The sequence below is a fragment of the Ochotona princeps genome, chromosome 11 (genome assembly GCF_030435755.1).
Source record: "Ochotona princeps isolate mOchPri1 chromosome 11, mOchPri1.hap1, whole genome shotgun sequence".
Lineage (NCBI taxonomy): Eukaryota > Metazoa > Chordata > Mammalia > Lagomorpha > Ochotonidae > Ochotona > Ochotona princeps.
The window spans coordinates 19613849-19629890 of record NC_080842.1 but is presented as its reverse complement, the minus strand read 5'-3'; the positions used below and the strand labels follow the sequence as shown (position 1 = coordinate 19629890).

The 16042-nt window shown below is 37.6% G+C and overlaps 1 protein-coding gene across 2 annotated transcripts; it reads left to right on the top strand.

The window, feature by feature from the left end:
* The first annotated feature begins 1180 nt into the window (after positions 1 to 1180).
* Positions 1181 to 12219, top strand: CNOT7 (CCR4-NOT transcription complex subunit 7). Of its 2 annotated transcripts, XM_058669875.1 has the most exons (7): positions 1181 to 1750; positions 3880 to 4073; positions 4639 to 4719; positions 6011 to 6172; positions 7877 to 8021; positions 9033 to 9143; positions 10624 to 12219. In XM_058669875.1, the coding sequence occupies exons 1-7, from the start codon at positions 1634 to 1636 to the stop codon at positions 10750 to 10752; spliced, it is 939 nt and encodes a 312-aa protein (XP_058525858.1). In that variant the 5' UTR covers positions 1181 to 1633; the 3' UTR covers positions 10753 to 12219. The 2 variants fall into 2 exon arrangements, with proteins under 2 accessions (XP_058525858.1, XP_004597889.1); XM_004597832.3 differs by lacking the exon at positions 4639 to 4719 and having other exon boundaries at positions 1184 to 1750.
* The last annotated feature ends 3823 nt before the right edge of the window (positions 12220 to 16042 follow it).

Here is a 16042-nt window from a genome sequence, read left to right as displayed (position 1 = left end):
CTCCACCAGCGTGTGGCGTCATCAGGTAGCGCCCCCGGGAGGACGTGCGAGAAGCGACGGCGCATCGCGGTGCGGCGCAGCTCCGGCTCCCCTTTCCCCCTGGCCGGGCGAGAGGTGTCTATGGGGCACCCGCTGCCGCCGCCACCGCTACCGCCGCCGCCACTGCCGCCGGGTGCTGTCTCTATGGCGAGGAGGAGGAGGTGGAGCGCGAGCTCAGCGACGCAAGTAGATCTTGGCGTCCGTCGCAGGCCTGAGGGGGCGGGAGGGTGATGTCGGGGAAGTGGGCAGGGGGCGGGAGCCATGATGTGGAGCGGGTGCGCGATGGCGCCGGCCGGGGTGCCTGAGGCGGAGGGAAGCGCTCCGCGGCCCGTGGGGGCGGGGAGGGGGATGTCAAGAGGGAGGCGCGCAGTGATGACGCCGAGGCTTTGTACCTGGGGCTTCGATGTGGGACGGAAATTGGGAGTGGAGGGCGGTGGCCTGGATCTCCTCACGACCCTTCCCTCAGAGCGGTGTCGGGGAGTCCCGGCTTCTCGGCACCTTGGTTCTGCGCCGGTGAAGAGCGTTGTCTGTGATGTGAATGTCTCCGCGTGTTTCTGTGGGAAAGTTGAGCACGGAAATGCCACTTCAGTTGGAAGGTGTTGGGTGCCTGTGTGGTGCTTCTGGACACGCGGTAGAGGGGGTGGAGGAAAGAAGACCCTGTTCCAGTAGCCTGGGTGGCGGGCACGGCCTGGGGGGGCTGCCCCCGGGTTGACTTTGGTTGCTGTGCTTACAGTACTGGAGGTTTTAGCTGTAACTTGTGAGACTTTTGAAGAGGGGAACACAGGACCCTCTTCTTATATATGTTTTTTTCACATGAGTGTGAACAGTGGAGGGGCAGTGGATATGTTGATCTGGTCATTCTGTACTGTGAGCTCTGTTGATGGGGCCACAACCTGAGATGTGTCTCTGAGAACCAAGAAAAATGTCCGTTTGTAAGAGATTGTAAAGAAACGATTTCTAGACACAAATTCTGTTGCCTTCTTTCTTCAGAGACGTTCAGTTTCCACAGCTGTATGTATGTCCCCCCCCCAACATTTTTTTTAAATTGTCTCTGCTATTTTCCAATACGACTTGAAGAAATGCCTATAAGGCAAATTTTTGTCAGGAAGTCAAATTTTGAGTGTTTTGTGAGTGAGTGAGAAGTGAAAGGTAACACCCTGTCGTGGTAGCAGCTGATCTCATGACACGTATATAACTGATTTTTCATGTTTACTCAGAAATGGGTCATTTCATGATGTTTCATGCAAAAGGTAAATTGAACCCAGAACAATCGTTACTATTTACATTAACAAACACTTCTGAAACACTGAAATTAGGACAGGAAATTGTTTTTTCTTTTTTTCTTATCCGTTAGTTGTGTCATTTCAAACAACTCAGTGTTTAAACCTTGATTTTATAATGAAACCTGGACTTTGAATACCTAAGTTTTAAGATTTCTGTCAGGTCAATTACCCTGATTCAGATTTCTGATACAGCTTTTTTTTTCTTTTAAATCTTGACAGGTACATAAATAAGGATAAAGTATTTTATGAAACAAACCTTCAATCAAGTATAACATTTTGATGCTTGGCATCTAGACTCTTGTGCCCTCACTATGCCAGCAGCAACTGTAGATCATAGCCAAAGAATTTGTGAAGTTTGGGCTTGCAACCTGGATGAAGAGATGAAGAAGATTCGTCAAGTTATCCGGAAGTATAATTACGTTGCTATGGTATGTCCTTGACTCAAATCTTCAAAATTGTCATAAAAAAGGAATTTGAAAGTCTTGAATTGAACTCTTGTGGTTGATTGAATATCTCCAGCCAAAAACCAAAGGGACATATTTGTAATTTGACAAGTTTGGTTTATTCAGTGTGTTGAAAGAAATTTTATTATAAGCCATGGGATAAGACCAAGTGATTGTTTGGAAGGATGAGGTGATTCAGTAATTTGGTATCTTTAGTCTTACCTGGATGGAGAGGACTAGAGCAAGTCAAAAGCTGTAGAAATGTAACCATCATTCCTTTAGTCAAAATAGAGGATCTTTGCTCATTTTGCTAATTAGGATGCGATTATGGAGTAGCCCCGCCTGGTATTGGAGTTGTAGGAAATTGTCTTTTCAGCAGGAGACTGTTAGGACCTATCTTATAAGGGCCAGGCAGCTTCTAGAAACTCTTAAGATAGCTTCTCAAACATAAATATCAGATCTCCCAGTGAGATAGTGTCAGTCTGCAGCTTTACTGCTGTCGTCACTGGAGTTCCGAGAACACATTGTTGTTAAGCAGCCCATCCTTTTCTTTACTATTTTGTGAATCTGCTAAAGCTGCTCTACTTTTTTGGCTCCTCTAGGCTATTAGCTCTGTAAAGTAGGGTGTTGGTCTTTTCATCTTTGTCCCCTCAAAACCTATCAACACAGAAAATATCCAATAAGGTAGTTTTAGTTGGGTTGAATTTAGAGCAGCTTTAATTTCTTTGGTTTCACAGTGACTTGATATTTAGTTTTTGTTTTTAGCCAGCATTAATTTGAATCTTGATAATAATCCATTGTGTCATTTTCTATAGCCCCATGTCACTTAACAGATGTGTTCTGAGTGTGTTGTTAAAGCAATTTTCAATGTTGTGTGGAAACATCATAGAGAATATAGACAAACTAACTGATCTACATCACCAGGTGATGTAATCTTTTGGGACCAATATGGTATTCTGTGGTCTGTTGTTGACTGAAATTAATTACTTGACTGTAGATGAAAAAAATAGGCTTCCTTAGTGAGGAACGGATCTATCACTGAAGTATGAATATTTATTTATGGATAGCATTCTGTTTAACAAAAGTATGCCTATGCATAACTACAGTTGAAGTTGTAAATTTTGGAAATCTGAGGCGATCACCTTTCTCAGATGGTAAGGTCAGCAAGACTTAAAGAAGGCACAGCAGGGCCCAGCGGCGTGGCCTAGCGGCTAAAGTCCTCGCCTTGAACGCCCCGGGATCCCATATGGGCGCCGGTTCTAATCCCGGCAGCTCTACTTCCCATCCAGCTCCCTGCTTGTGGCCTGGGAAAGCAGTTGAGGACGGCCCAAAGCCTTGGGACTCTGCACCCACGTGGGAGACCTGGAAGAGGTTCCTGGCTCCTGGCATCGGATTGGCGCGCATCGGCCCGTTGCGGCTCACTTGGGGAGTGAATCATCGGACGGAAGATCTTCCTCTCTGTCTCTCCTCCTCTCTCTGTATATCTGACTTTGTAATAAAAATAAATCTTAAAAAAAAAAAAAAAAGGCACAGCAGCTTCCTACAGCATTGAGTGGGTGGCTAGAAGACCTAGACAACATGCTGTCTGTGGATTAGAGAATATTCTGTGAGCCTAAGAAATTAGAAGGCTTGCAATGCTTGTAATGATTTTGATGTTCAGATGAGATCTTGTCTTACAGCTCAACTGGAAAATATGTTTTCCATTTTCTAACCAGTTCTTCAAGCAGTTTGATTTTGGCATTAGACTACTATGAGCATAGTTTCACATGCATTTTTGTTATTTTTTTTCTTCTTTGGGTATAAAAACTTGGTTGTATTTATGTCTGCTGTGTTTGTATGTATATATGTATATATAAATATAAAACCATATTATATGCAGTAATTTGTCTTGATATATTCAGAGTAAGTATCATTAAGTTTTAGTTTTAGTTTTGGTTTTTGGTTCTAACAGTTAACGGACATCCTTGTTAAAAGGTACTTTGTAGTTGAATTTGAACATATGTAATATCATCTGCAATGAAATTCTTTAACCTGAATAGAAAATTATTGTAGGAATTTGTGGATTGTGGTTGTGACCATTTTAGTAAATAATGAGTTTTAAAACCATTTTACAGGACACCGAGTTTCCAGGTGTGGTTGCAAGACCTATTGGTGAATTCAGGAGCAATGCTGACTATCAGTACCAACTGTTGCGGTGTAACGTAGACTTGCTAAAGATAATTCAGCTAGGACTGACCTTTATGAATGAGCAAGGAGAATACCCGCCAGGAACTTCAACTTGGCAGTTTAATTTTAAATTTAATTTGACGTAAGTAGGAAATAAATGTATAACTTGAACTTTTGCTTGCAACTATGGTGAAATTCTAAATGGATTTGGTTTACTGCCCTTGAAATACATCAGTTGAAAGATTTCAATCCTAGAAGTGTTTCCATTATGAAACAAAAATATTAGTATAAGGAAGATGTTTAAAATCAGTTTGGTTTTCCTAAGTGATATTCCTAAAATTTAAATGTCATTTGTTTTTGAACCTAGAAAACTGTTGAAAATACTTCTTGATGGAAAAAACAATATTATAGCATTATTTTCACTTTCAAACTTTCTGTAAACAGATTTAAATATGCACTTTTGATTTTTTTCTGTGAAGAGACTATATATGTATGCTTTTTTTTTTTTTAAGACTTATTTTTTTGAAAGGCAGAATTTCAGAGAAAGAGGGGCAGAAAGAGAAAGAGACAGCGCTCCTCCATCAGCTAGTTTAATCTCCAAATGGTCAAACAACCAGGGCTGGCTCAGAGTGAAGCCAGACGTTTCATGTACATATCCCACATGCATGCAAGTGCCCAAGCATTCAGACCATCTTCTGCCTTCCCAGGCACATTAGCAAGGAGCTGGATATTGGAAGTGGAGGAACTGGGACTCAAACTGGCACCCAAATGGGATGCTGGCACTGCAGGTGGGAGCTTAATTACGCCTTAGTGCTGGTCATATTTTAGTTTGAGTAAGTTGCATATTAAGTACAGTAAAACATTTATTGGAAACTTGGACGTATTTTCCTTTCAAATCGTCATTACTCCTATGTCAGCCTATAAAAATCTCTTGTGTTTTTTAATATAGTAGAATCTGAATGAAGCCTGGATCTAAACCCTATTTGCTTAATTACATATTGTTACTTATCATTGGTAAAATAGTTGATAACTGCTAGCAGTTTAGTGTTTGGAGGTAAAATTTGACTGTCAGCAAATAAAAAGTTTAATGTATTCTAAGTATGTTGCTGTATTGAGATATCCTGTTTTAGTGGTCCATATCTGTGTAGTATGCTCTAACATGATTTGAAAAGTGGTAAATGAAACTGTATGACAAGTAATGGTAGTACCATATGATGGTAGAATTCTTTGCTTCTATTCCTTGTTGAATGCTGTTTGACATACAGGATAAATGAAATAAATCAGAGCTGCTGAATTCAGAGTGTGCTGGGCATACAGTAGTCTGGCCTATAGCTGCATATTTTCACTTGACTTTCCATTTTATTGAGTTTAATGTATTATTCAGAATTTCACATGTGGTAAAATGTATTGTGATGGTATTTGGAAACCTTTGTGTTTATACTTGAGAATTGTAAAGATTCTTATTGACTTAAGTGAAATCCTAAAGGATCTTAAATTACCTCGCTTAATTCTGGAAGGTAATTTTAGGATTAGAATGGTTGGAAAAAGAAATTACTGCTTTTCTAGCAGAGCCCTTAGCCATTTCAGGCCTAAACTAGAATCACATGAAAGACCCATTCTTTGTGAGAGTCAAGGATGCATATCCTTTTTCTTTGAAAGAGAATGTGGCTTAACCCAGCCACCTGCAGTGGCTTCCACCTGTTTTTCCTGATGTGGCTGAAAGGGAGAAGGCCTGTAGGACTCATGTCCATCTGGCCACCTTAAAATGACTGCTGAGATTGATAGCCCCTGAAAGAGCTTACCACACTGTTGTAGCCTGTAAATAGAACACCGTTTTTCTTGAATATAGGAAAGGTAAATGAAATGAAGTAAAGATTAGATTCTTCCCATTGGACATTTATTATTTATTGTGTGGACGCCTTTTTAGAATAATGACCCTTATGTTGGCAATATTTGACAATTGGCCACCCCCAACCAATCCTGCCTTGTTTTTGGTATTGTAGTTGTAGATGTCCTCAAGAAAATAAATGTTTAAAGTAATGGCACTTTTGAATGTTGTCCATCTCTTTGTTCTGCCAGGGAGGACATGTATGCCCAGGACTCAATAGAGCTGCTAACAACATCTGGTATCCAATTTAAAAAACATGAAGAGGAAGGAATTGAGACCCAGTACTTTGCAGAACTTCTAATGACTTCCGGAGTGGTCCTTTGTGAAGGGGTCAAATGGTTATCATTTCATAGGTAAAAAGATAGCATTAAAAATGGTGTTTGACACTGCCTTTGTTTCTGTGTCAGCAGTTTCAGGGTTAGTTTTCAGAAGAATTGACTGCTAAATAGTTGTCTTCTGGCCCTGAGTATCTGTTTGTACTTAAGGGTAATTTAATATTATGGGATCCAGTTTAACCTGTGTGAAGCCTTGCTGCATAGTGAAAACAGAACAAGGTGGAAAAATGGAAAGATACTCATTTAAAAATCCAGCAGAGATGATTGGAATCATTGTTACCTATGGTTACTTAACATTTCTGAGTCTTAGTTTTAACGTTTGTATCAAGGAAACTATTCATTTTTTAAAAAGCATATATTTACTCATTGGTTGATGTATATATTATTTGTGAAAGAGTGTATCTCCCAGTTCTCTTTCTCTCATAGTCTGATAGGAATATTTAAAGAAAAGTATTTATAAGGAAAAAAAAAAAAAAAAACCTCTAAAGAGGCTTAAGTCTTTTTTCCTGAGGTACAGGTTCAAGTGAAGCACAGAGGAAAAAGACGGTGAGAATTAGTTCATCCAGTGCCTTCAGCTGGAAAATCAGTACTTAGTACTACATCAGAGTCTACAATGTGACAGTCCATCATGGAAGTCATTCTACAGGTCAGGGTAGAAAATCAAAGCATGCAAAAAGTTTGTAAAATAGATGTGTGAAGGTATCAGCTATAAAAGCATTAACAGTGCTTTCTTTAAAAACAAAAGGTTAAATAACATCACTCAAAGTCACTTTCAATTCCTGGATTGCCCATAAAGCTTATTTACACAGGAAAATGCTTGATACTATCTGAAAGACTGTTATTACAAAATAATTTCCTTCTAGAAATGCTCTTTAAATTGTCTAATTTCTATAGTAAAAAGAAGTAAAAATTATCACTTCCGGAGAATCTGCTTTTTGTTAAGCACGTTATAAAGTACTTTATATGTGTTATTAGTCATTGAAATGAGTTCAGAGATAATTCTTCTAAGACATGCCCTTCCCTATCATCCTGTTTTGTTCTTTTTAAACACTATCTCTACAATTCTGCTAGCTGTCTTTTTTTCCTCAATACCATCTGCTGTCTGATTTTGTCTTTTTTAAAGATTATGTCAGGGACTATAAGAGTCTAGGAATTAAGCTGTGAACAAAACAGAATACAGTCCTTGTGCTCAGAGAAGCAATATTCTGATGGGAATAAAGAATATTTAAAGGCCATTCTAAAGCTGGAACAGACTTACAAGGAAAGAAAAGGTACCTGTTAGGTCACTTAAAGATGATGACATTACTTTGTTAAGGATTCATTTACTCCAAATACCACTCTCTTGATACATTTTTAAATATTCTTGGAAAAATTTCCATTTAACTTCTGTATTTCCATAGTTAAATTTGTGGTTGAAGCACATCTGTGGACAGTGTTTCTGTTCAAACAGTAACAAGAGTACTTAAAGGACTGCAGGCTTGGGTTAACTGAATCTATATATTGATATCTCCGAATGGTAAAATAATAGTGAAGTCATTAGCAGCGTCTATCTTGATGGTATTTTCCCCTTAGAGATGGAAATATTCTTGGAGGCGGGGTAAAATTGGTGTGTAACACAATGGGAATTGATCCCTTTTGTCCCATAGTGTAACTGACTTAAAATTTCTATCACCAGCATTTTTTTTCATCTCTCTCTCCTATGTTCTTTTATCCCTTATGTAGCGGTTATGACTTTGGCTATTTAATAAAAATCCTGACAAACTCTAATTTGCCTGAAGAAGAACTTGATTTCTTTGAGATCCTTCGGTTGTTTTTTCCTGTCATTTATGACGTGAAGTACCTCATGAAGAGCTGCAAAAATCTCAAGGTAAGACATTAGGTGCCATTATTTGCAGTCAGCCGACTATTGCAGATTTAATGACTAACGAATGCTTAGGATCAGATACTGTGTGAAAACATTTTAACTTTTATATTAAATGCAGTTATGATATTTCATCATATGATTTTCCATTGCTTAAATAATTTGCTTTAAATTCCCTTTATAAAATACCCTCGTTGCAGCAGAGTAAGCTTGCAACATGATTCAGGATAGGGGTGATGTATTTTATCATTTGCCAAATTGAAAATCATGATCCAGAATATAATTGGGTACTAGTGAGAAAGACTTACACAGAAGTGCAATTATAAACTCTTTCAACACATGCATTATTCTGATCATGCAAGTTAAAATCAGATGATGTGCAGATATTCTCAAATTCAGTAATGTCAAAGAATTTGCCCCTCCACTTAATTAGGATTAGACATTTTTCCTTGTTCTTTTTTCAGTGAAAGCAGAATTTAATCCTGGTAGTACTGGAATATTTTGTAGCAGACCATTCTGAAGAATTGAATGCTTTTAACATATTTTAGCAAGCAAAAATCATGATTAAGCATTAAATGAATGCTTTGATTATCAGCAATGCCTCTTTGTAAAAGTTAACTTAGATAAAAACTACTTATAGATTGGTGGGAAGAAAATTTGAAAAACAACCATTACCAGCTATTCAGCTTTATAATGATTGGTGGATTATTAAAGTATGACTGCTTGATACATGTTACCCTGTGTATAATGAGCTTACCTGTATATTTAGGAAAATTTCTCCTATCATTTTAAATATTAGATTAGATTAGATTTTTCCCAGTTAGTATCTAATTTTCCGTTAAATTATGAACTTATCCCCAAATAGTAATACATTATTTATTTGTATTCTCCCTCCACCTCCCCCAGTCTTCATAAGGCTTGTATTTACATACTAAATTTAATTCATAATTTGGCCAGTCTCTTAGTTTGCGGTGGCAATACATCTCTCTTTAACAAGTGCTTGCATTTTTTTCCTAGGGTGGATTGCAAGAAGTTGCTGAACAGTTAGAGCTGGAACGGATAGGACCACAGCATCAGGCCGGATCTGATTCATTGCTCACAGGAATGGCCTTTTTCAAAATGAGAGAAGTATGAAGACATCAGTGCCTTTTTCTCAATTTGTTGTTAGTTTGAGAACATTAAAAATTTTATGGCAGAAGGTTTGGGAAATAAGTACCTACTAAGTGAAGATGTAATTTAGAGGTATCATGTCTGGCATACTTCAAAAGAAACCATCTTAAAATTTGATTCAGAAAGCAGTCAAGGAGTAAGTTATTCATAGATAAAAATATTTAAACTACATTAGAAATCCCATGGATCGGACAGTATTCTTATCTGAGAAACCAGGCCAGAGGCTAGTAACTTTTATCTAAAGTCAAACTTGGTGCCAGTGAAAGCACTCTGGAAGTATTTCAGTAGACTTACCCTTGCTGCTTTACTCACCTTCAGGAGTGCATGTATTAGGTTCCCCTACTGCAGTTTTCTAAGCTTTAAGCTGCTGGTAAAAATACTACTAGTTTAGTCTTGATTGCTTTCAAGATTTTATACAGTAGGACTTATACGTACATCTTATTAGATTGATTCTTACTTAGGGATTTTGAATTATAAAAGGGCAAAATCACTAACATAACTGAATCATAATCATTTTGAGAGGATCCTCCTTAAGTGACAAGACAAAGATGAGTTCATCAAATATAAACATTACACAGGGCAGAATGCAATTTAACAAATCCAAGCCTATTAGGTAAGCATAAGAGGAAACTTACGCAGAAACAAAATAGGACAAACTTCCACCTATAAAACCATTTTCCTTTTTGCAAAAGATTTGCTACCAACTTATTTAGAATATATCCTCTTAGACATTAAGCAATTAACTGAGGTTGGAAAGTTAAAGCTTTTGTAAAAGAGTGTCACTAACAGCAGCAAAGCTGTTCTGCTAACTATTGATTCAGTAGTGATCTGACTACATTCATAATTAAATATTTTGTTTAAAGTTCTTAGGATTTTTCAGCTTTACCTTTGAAAGATGCCTTCCTGGTTTAAACAATAATGGGTTTCTGACACTGAAGTGTTGTATTTTTTTCTGGTTTCTTCAAAGACGAAGTGGAAATGTTTAGATTTTATTGTCCATGATACATTTAGAGTTTATTTTTAGCTCTTTCAGCCTTGCAGATATACAAAGCAATTTATAAACCTAGTTGTTTTTAATCTCCACCATCAGTGGCTGTTTTCAGTCCTTCAGATATTTAAAAATACTAAATTAACAGAATTTAATCTGCCTAGTTTTTATTGCTTACAAATTATGATAAAAGTGGTGTGAGTGTTAATGGGAAAGACATGCACTTAGACATTTTCATTAATATTCTCTTTCTTTGGTTTCTTTTGAGCCCAGTTTGTGAGGGATATCAGTATCATTCATTTAACTAAAACATGTGGTCTCAAAGGAAAACCATAGAAAAGTGCATCATTGAACTTGATGAACAGTCAGATACTGACATTGTTGGAAAATAAATTACAAGTGGTACTTTTTTGTTAAAATTATCTTTTTTTCTTCAAAATTCTTTTTTAGATGTTCTTTGAAGATCATATTGATGATGCCAAATATTGTGGTCATTTGTATGGCCTTGGTTCTGGTTCATCCTATGTACAGAACGGCACAGGGAATGCATATGAAGAGGAAGCCAACAAGCAGTCATGACAAGAAATAGTCCTTTTATTTTATTTGAGCTACACACATGCTTGTATATAGGTTTTAATCTCTGGTTGAATCCCTTGAACAATAGAAGACACTTTACCCCCTTTCATAGCCCATTTTATTTCCTGTCTTTGAGTACTAAATATGACCATTCCTATCTAAGATCTCAATAAATAGAAATGCATTCAGGTTAAATTTGGCCTTAATTTAATACACTTGTTAGCAAGCGTGTGACAGAGTGTGGGGAAAGCTACATTATACTGAATATTTTGATAAACTTTACCAACTTACGGTTTGTTTTTCCCTCTTCCTGAATTAACTAGCACTGACTGTAATTTATTTCCCTGTTTCATATCTCCCCTCCGTTCTACAGGAGTTTTAGCTATTTGAGATTGTGGACCATCAATTTTGCACTTTAGAGAGTGATTCTGCCCCAAATCCTGCGTTTCATCAGAAATTTTGGTTTTTCTTGCTCTTAGGTGGGAATATGACTATCTGCCAACTTTATACAATATGTACTTGTTTTTGCACCACAAAGTACACCACTTTTTTGGTGCAAATTGATTAAGCAAGACTAACAAGACAAGGAAACACTGAGGAGCTTAATAACTGCTATTTCTTCTGTATGTAGTGTTTAATCTTCCAAGCACATCTGCTGTGTGTCAGTTTCTAATTGGCTTATGTAGGCTGCTCTGTGACTGAAGAATTTTCAAACCAGCTTTACACCCTTCAGGAAAAATCCCTTGTGATTGGACATTTAGTATTTTCCAGGAAACTGGATCTCAACATTGAAGACACAGTTTGCTCTATGATAGCACATTTTCCTTGATCTGTTTATTATTACGTCACCGTTTACCCTTAGTTTTTATTTATAACCATACTTGTAATGTCCTTGATTTGTAGTTACACAAATCAATTTCATTTCAAGTCCAAAGAAACAAGTCTTTAGGTATATTTTATATCAAAAAGAAAAAAAAATTGTGCTTTCATAGTTTCTACAAAGTTAAATAATGGAAAAATTTGGTGCAAAACAAAACACAAATATATATATACATAAATGTATAGCTAATGAAACTACCTGAGGAGTGTAATGCTTGTTTATTTTTTTGTGTATATCTTTGCAATCTATTTTATATATTTTGACAAAAAGAGACTGTGAAATATTTAGCCATGCAGAATATGTGACCAGACCAGAGCATGTGCAGGAAGACTTTTTGGTAATCGTTAACTCTACCTTGAAATGATGGACTCCAAGTTATAATGTGTGTTATCTGCACTTCAATCAGTAATATTAGCAAATCTCCAAATGTTAGCCACAGTGGTTTGTTCTCCCCTGTACGGTCTTTATCCCTGATACTATAATACTGTAACTGGGTGGTCCTTTTTAAACAAAACGTGATTTGCAAAACAGAGGGTATTATTTGTTTTTAAAGCTTTTGTAAATAAAGGCTTCAGAAATGTTTTCTTACATTATGGTTGATGAGTGATTTTTTTTAGAAATGGGTATTTTGAGGACTTGTTAGTTTTGTTCTTTTAATTTGAGCCACTGAACAGAACCAGGAGCTTCATTAATTTTGGGTGAGCATTTTTTTGTTGTTGAAAAATCAGTTTGAGCTTAGTGCATTGCATCTCAACAGTGCTCTTTATGAACAATTCAACTGCATAATCAATGATTGATTTGTTTTTCTTTCTAGTTTAGGATTTTCTGTTTGCTTCATCTTTACATTTTTGAAAAACAAGATTGTAAAGATTGCCTGATTGTCTTTTCCAGTAGCCAAACATTTTGTCAGTTTCATTTTTTATATAAATTTTTCTTTCCCTGAAAGTAATAGATTTTATGGCTTTTCTAGAAGTACAAAATCTAGGTTTTAGAGCTAAGATATTTGCCTGACAATTTTTTTAGTGTGGCCAAAGAGCTGAGAATTTTTTTTAAAAGATTGGAGGGGGAAATCAACACAATTCTGGAAAGATTATATGAAATGACTTTCAGTGTCTAAATAGAAATTTTACTGGATGGCCAGCACATCTATTACATACTGTCTTGTGGCTGTCATTTTGACAGGTTCATTTCACATTTCTCCTTGGCCAGTGACAGCACAGTGATGCACACGGACCCATAAAACATTTGGGATGTTAAGTGTCTTGCTACATCACAACATTTGTTGTTATCAATTCGTGCCATTACATCAAAACGAGAAGTGACTTAGTTGTGCTCCTCTGGTATGTCAGGGACTGGTTATTTTTCAAACTCAACGGCAGTGATTTTTTTTGCAGTGATACTATAACTGCTTTAAAAAATCCAGATATTACCATAGTAAATACTCATAATTATGTCCCCAAGTCATAAGGAAGCAAAACTCTGAAGAATTAGAAAATCTATCATGAACTATCACAGCATAATGAAGATTGGACGTGAGGCTGTATACAAAGTTATGTGTATCAATTAGCAATGTGATAGCAAAGAAAGCCATTTACTGATGAGTTAGAGATGACTGTGGTAGTCCAAAGAAACATGCTCTTTTGATAAGAATGGTTCACTTAAGAGTAGAGGAACTGGAAGAAACAGCCATGATCCTAACTGGATCCTAACTTGGATCATACTGACAGTGCTGCCAGGTCCCATTATTTGAGAAATTAATACTGAGTTTGAAATGACTCAAGAATTTGTCTTAACTTGTCCTTTGAATAGCTATGGGTCAAAATGTCCAAAAAATTGTTGCTTGAGTTTTTGTGAGAAACAGCTGATTATCTTGATTTGACAGGCCCCACAGCTGTTAGCAGTAGTAAACTATTAGTGTGGTTTGTTGAGCTGAAAACGAACAGTGAGTTTTCTAAATCCCCTGCAAATACTGAGTAGACTTACAAGATAACTTGTGTTGCATCCTAGATAATATTTCTTAATATATGTGACCTAAAATGACAAGGCAAAACAACACACTGATAAAACCATTTCAACAAAAACTAACATTTTAATCAAAAGAATGTCAAACTATTATGCAAACTGCTTTTCTGTACTATCAAAAACATTCTTTCCACATAATTTTAATAAATATATTTCCCTGTAGTTCTTAGTAATTTTTGAATCATGATGAAGTGCAAAATAAGTTATATTTTAACTTGGGGAGTAAACCATCAGACAGAAGAGCTTCCTCTCTGTCACTCCTTCTCTGTGTATCTGCCTTTACAACAGAAATAAATAAGTCTGTAAAACAAAAGGGTGGGGGGGGGGGCAGCATGATGACCTAGAGGCTGAAGTACTTGCCTTGAACACGCTGGGATCCCATATGGGCGCTGGTTCTAATCCTGCAGCCCCACTTCCCATCCAGCTCCCTGCTTGTGGCCTGGGAAAGCAGTCAAGGACAGCCCACAGCCTTGGGACCCTGCAACCGTGTGGGAGAACTGGAGGAAGTTCCTGGCTCCTGACTTTGGATCAGCTCAGCTCTGGCCGTTGAGGTCACTTGGGAATGAATCATTAGATGGAAGATCTTCCTCTCTGTCTCTCCTTCTCTCTGTATATCTGCCTAATAGAAATAAATCTTTAAAAAAAATTTTAACTGCAACCAAAAAGCTGTTTCAACCTATCAGAAATGAATCCGCAATGGAAAGGACATGCTCACAGGCATTTTATACTAACAAAACACTAATGGAGTTCAATAAACGTCTTATACAAGATGAACATGCCTAAGTAAAAATCTTCTTTTATGGCAGATGGTTTTGGCAGGATCTAGAGCTACTTGTATCCTAAAAACTTAGAGATGAAATTACTTACTTACCAACACTAATATATGAACTTCTTCAGGAAGTTTTGATGAACAGGCAATACTAACCTTGACCAAGATGTTCTGTCCCCAATTTCCATTTGCCTCATTAGTAGAGCTGGGTAGTACTCTCCCTGCCAAAAGTAATTGTGTTTTCAAGTTTAAAAATAAAAATTTTGTAGAAACTTCATTTCCTCTACTAGAAATACATAATGTCCTTAGTTTAGTATTAACCTCCACAGCCTAAAATATTTCCATCTGGTTTCAACAGAAAAGATGTGTCTTCCTCTCTACTTAGGGAGACTTCAAGGATCTAGTTATTTGTTTTGTTTGCCAAAATTTAACTGCAACGCCAGATACTTTGAATAGGCATCCTGAGGTAAAGTTGAATTAAGGAATACTTAGAAACCAATTCACTTCCAAAGAAAAATTATTAAAAATAACAGTTAAAGGTTAGGGGAGACACCTGAAGAGTACATAATCAGGGAGTTGGAGTGGCCTAGTAGGGAAATAGTGGGCACCTCCCTCTTGGGTTACCACTCCCAGTGGAAGGCATGAAAACCATGACTGGGGTGGGGATGGCTAGACAGAATGGAACCCTCCAGTATGTGTGTGGGCTGGAGAATAGGACTGGTTGGGTTGAACTAGACTTCAATGCCCACTACATTACAAGAGCTAAATGGGATATGGGACAGACTGGACTAGTCTGCTGCACATACTGGCAAGCACGGGAACCAGGGCAGACAGCGGGCCTGGCGGGGGGTATTGTGGGTCCCAACACCCATCAGTTCATGTGGAAGACAGGGCTGGAAACAGAACTGACCCAGCAATTGCAACGACCAGCATGTGCGTAAGCTGATTGGGGCGATGGACGGTGCGGGACCCTGTACTGGCAAGCACACACAAGAATCAGGTCGAAGTTTCTTTGGAGATCCCTCCAACTGAACTGCTAATCTCAGAACCCCAACTATGATGAGATTATGTAAGCCAGAAGATTCTGAAGAGATTTCATCATGCTTGGAACAGCTAGACTGACAGCAAATCAGAATGGTTGAACTATCAAAACTGCTTGAGCAGGACCCACGGAGCATGCCCCACTTTGGGGACCTGGGATGGGTGGGAGGCTGGGTGGGGTTTCTCCCTTTGTTTCTCCTCTTATTAGTGTGGAAACAATGGTATTACCCACTCTCCTGTAGCCCCTGACCCTTTGTGCCCTAATCAACTATGTAAAGATTATAAAAAAAAAAATCAGGGGAGAAAATAGTGTTGATAGAATTATTTCTGACTGGGTGCTTTGTACTGATTTAAGAATTAATTCATACATTCCATTTTCTAGATTGGGTATAATGCATATGACAGTGTTGTTTAATGCCTGTCTTCTGTTAAAACACTGGAAATGGAGTACATACAAATTATCAAAGCAAGATTTTCATTTTTTTCAGAATTTATACATTAAAAATCACAGAATGAAAATTGCAGGGGAACAAGACCTAACAAGCAATACATAGGTTTCTATGGCATTAGCTGATTAGTTT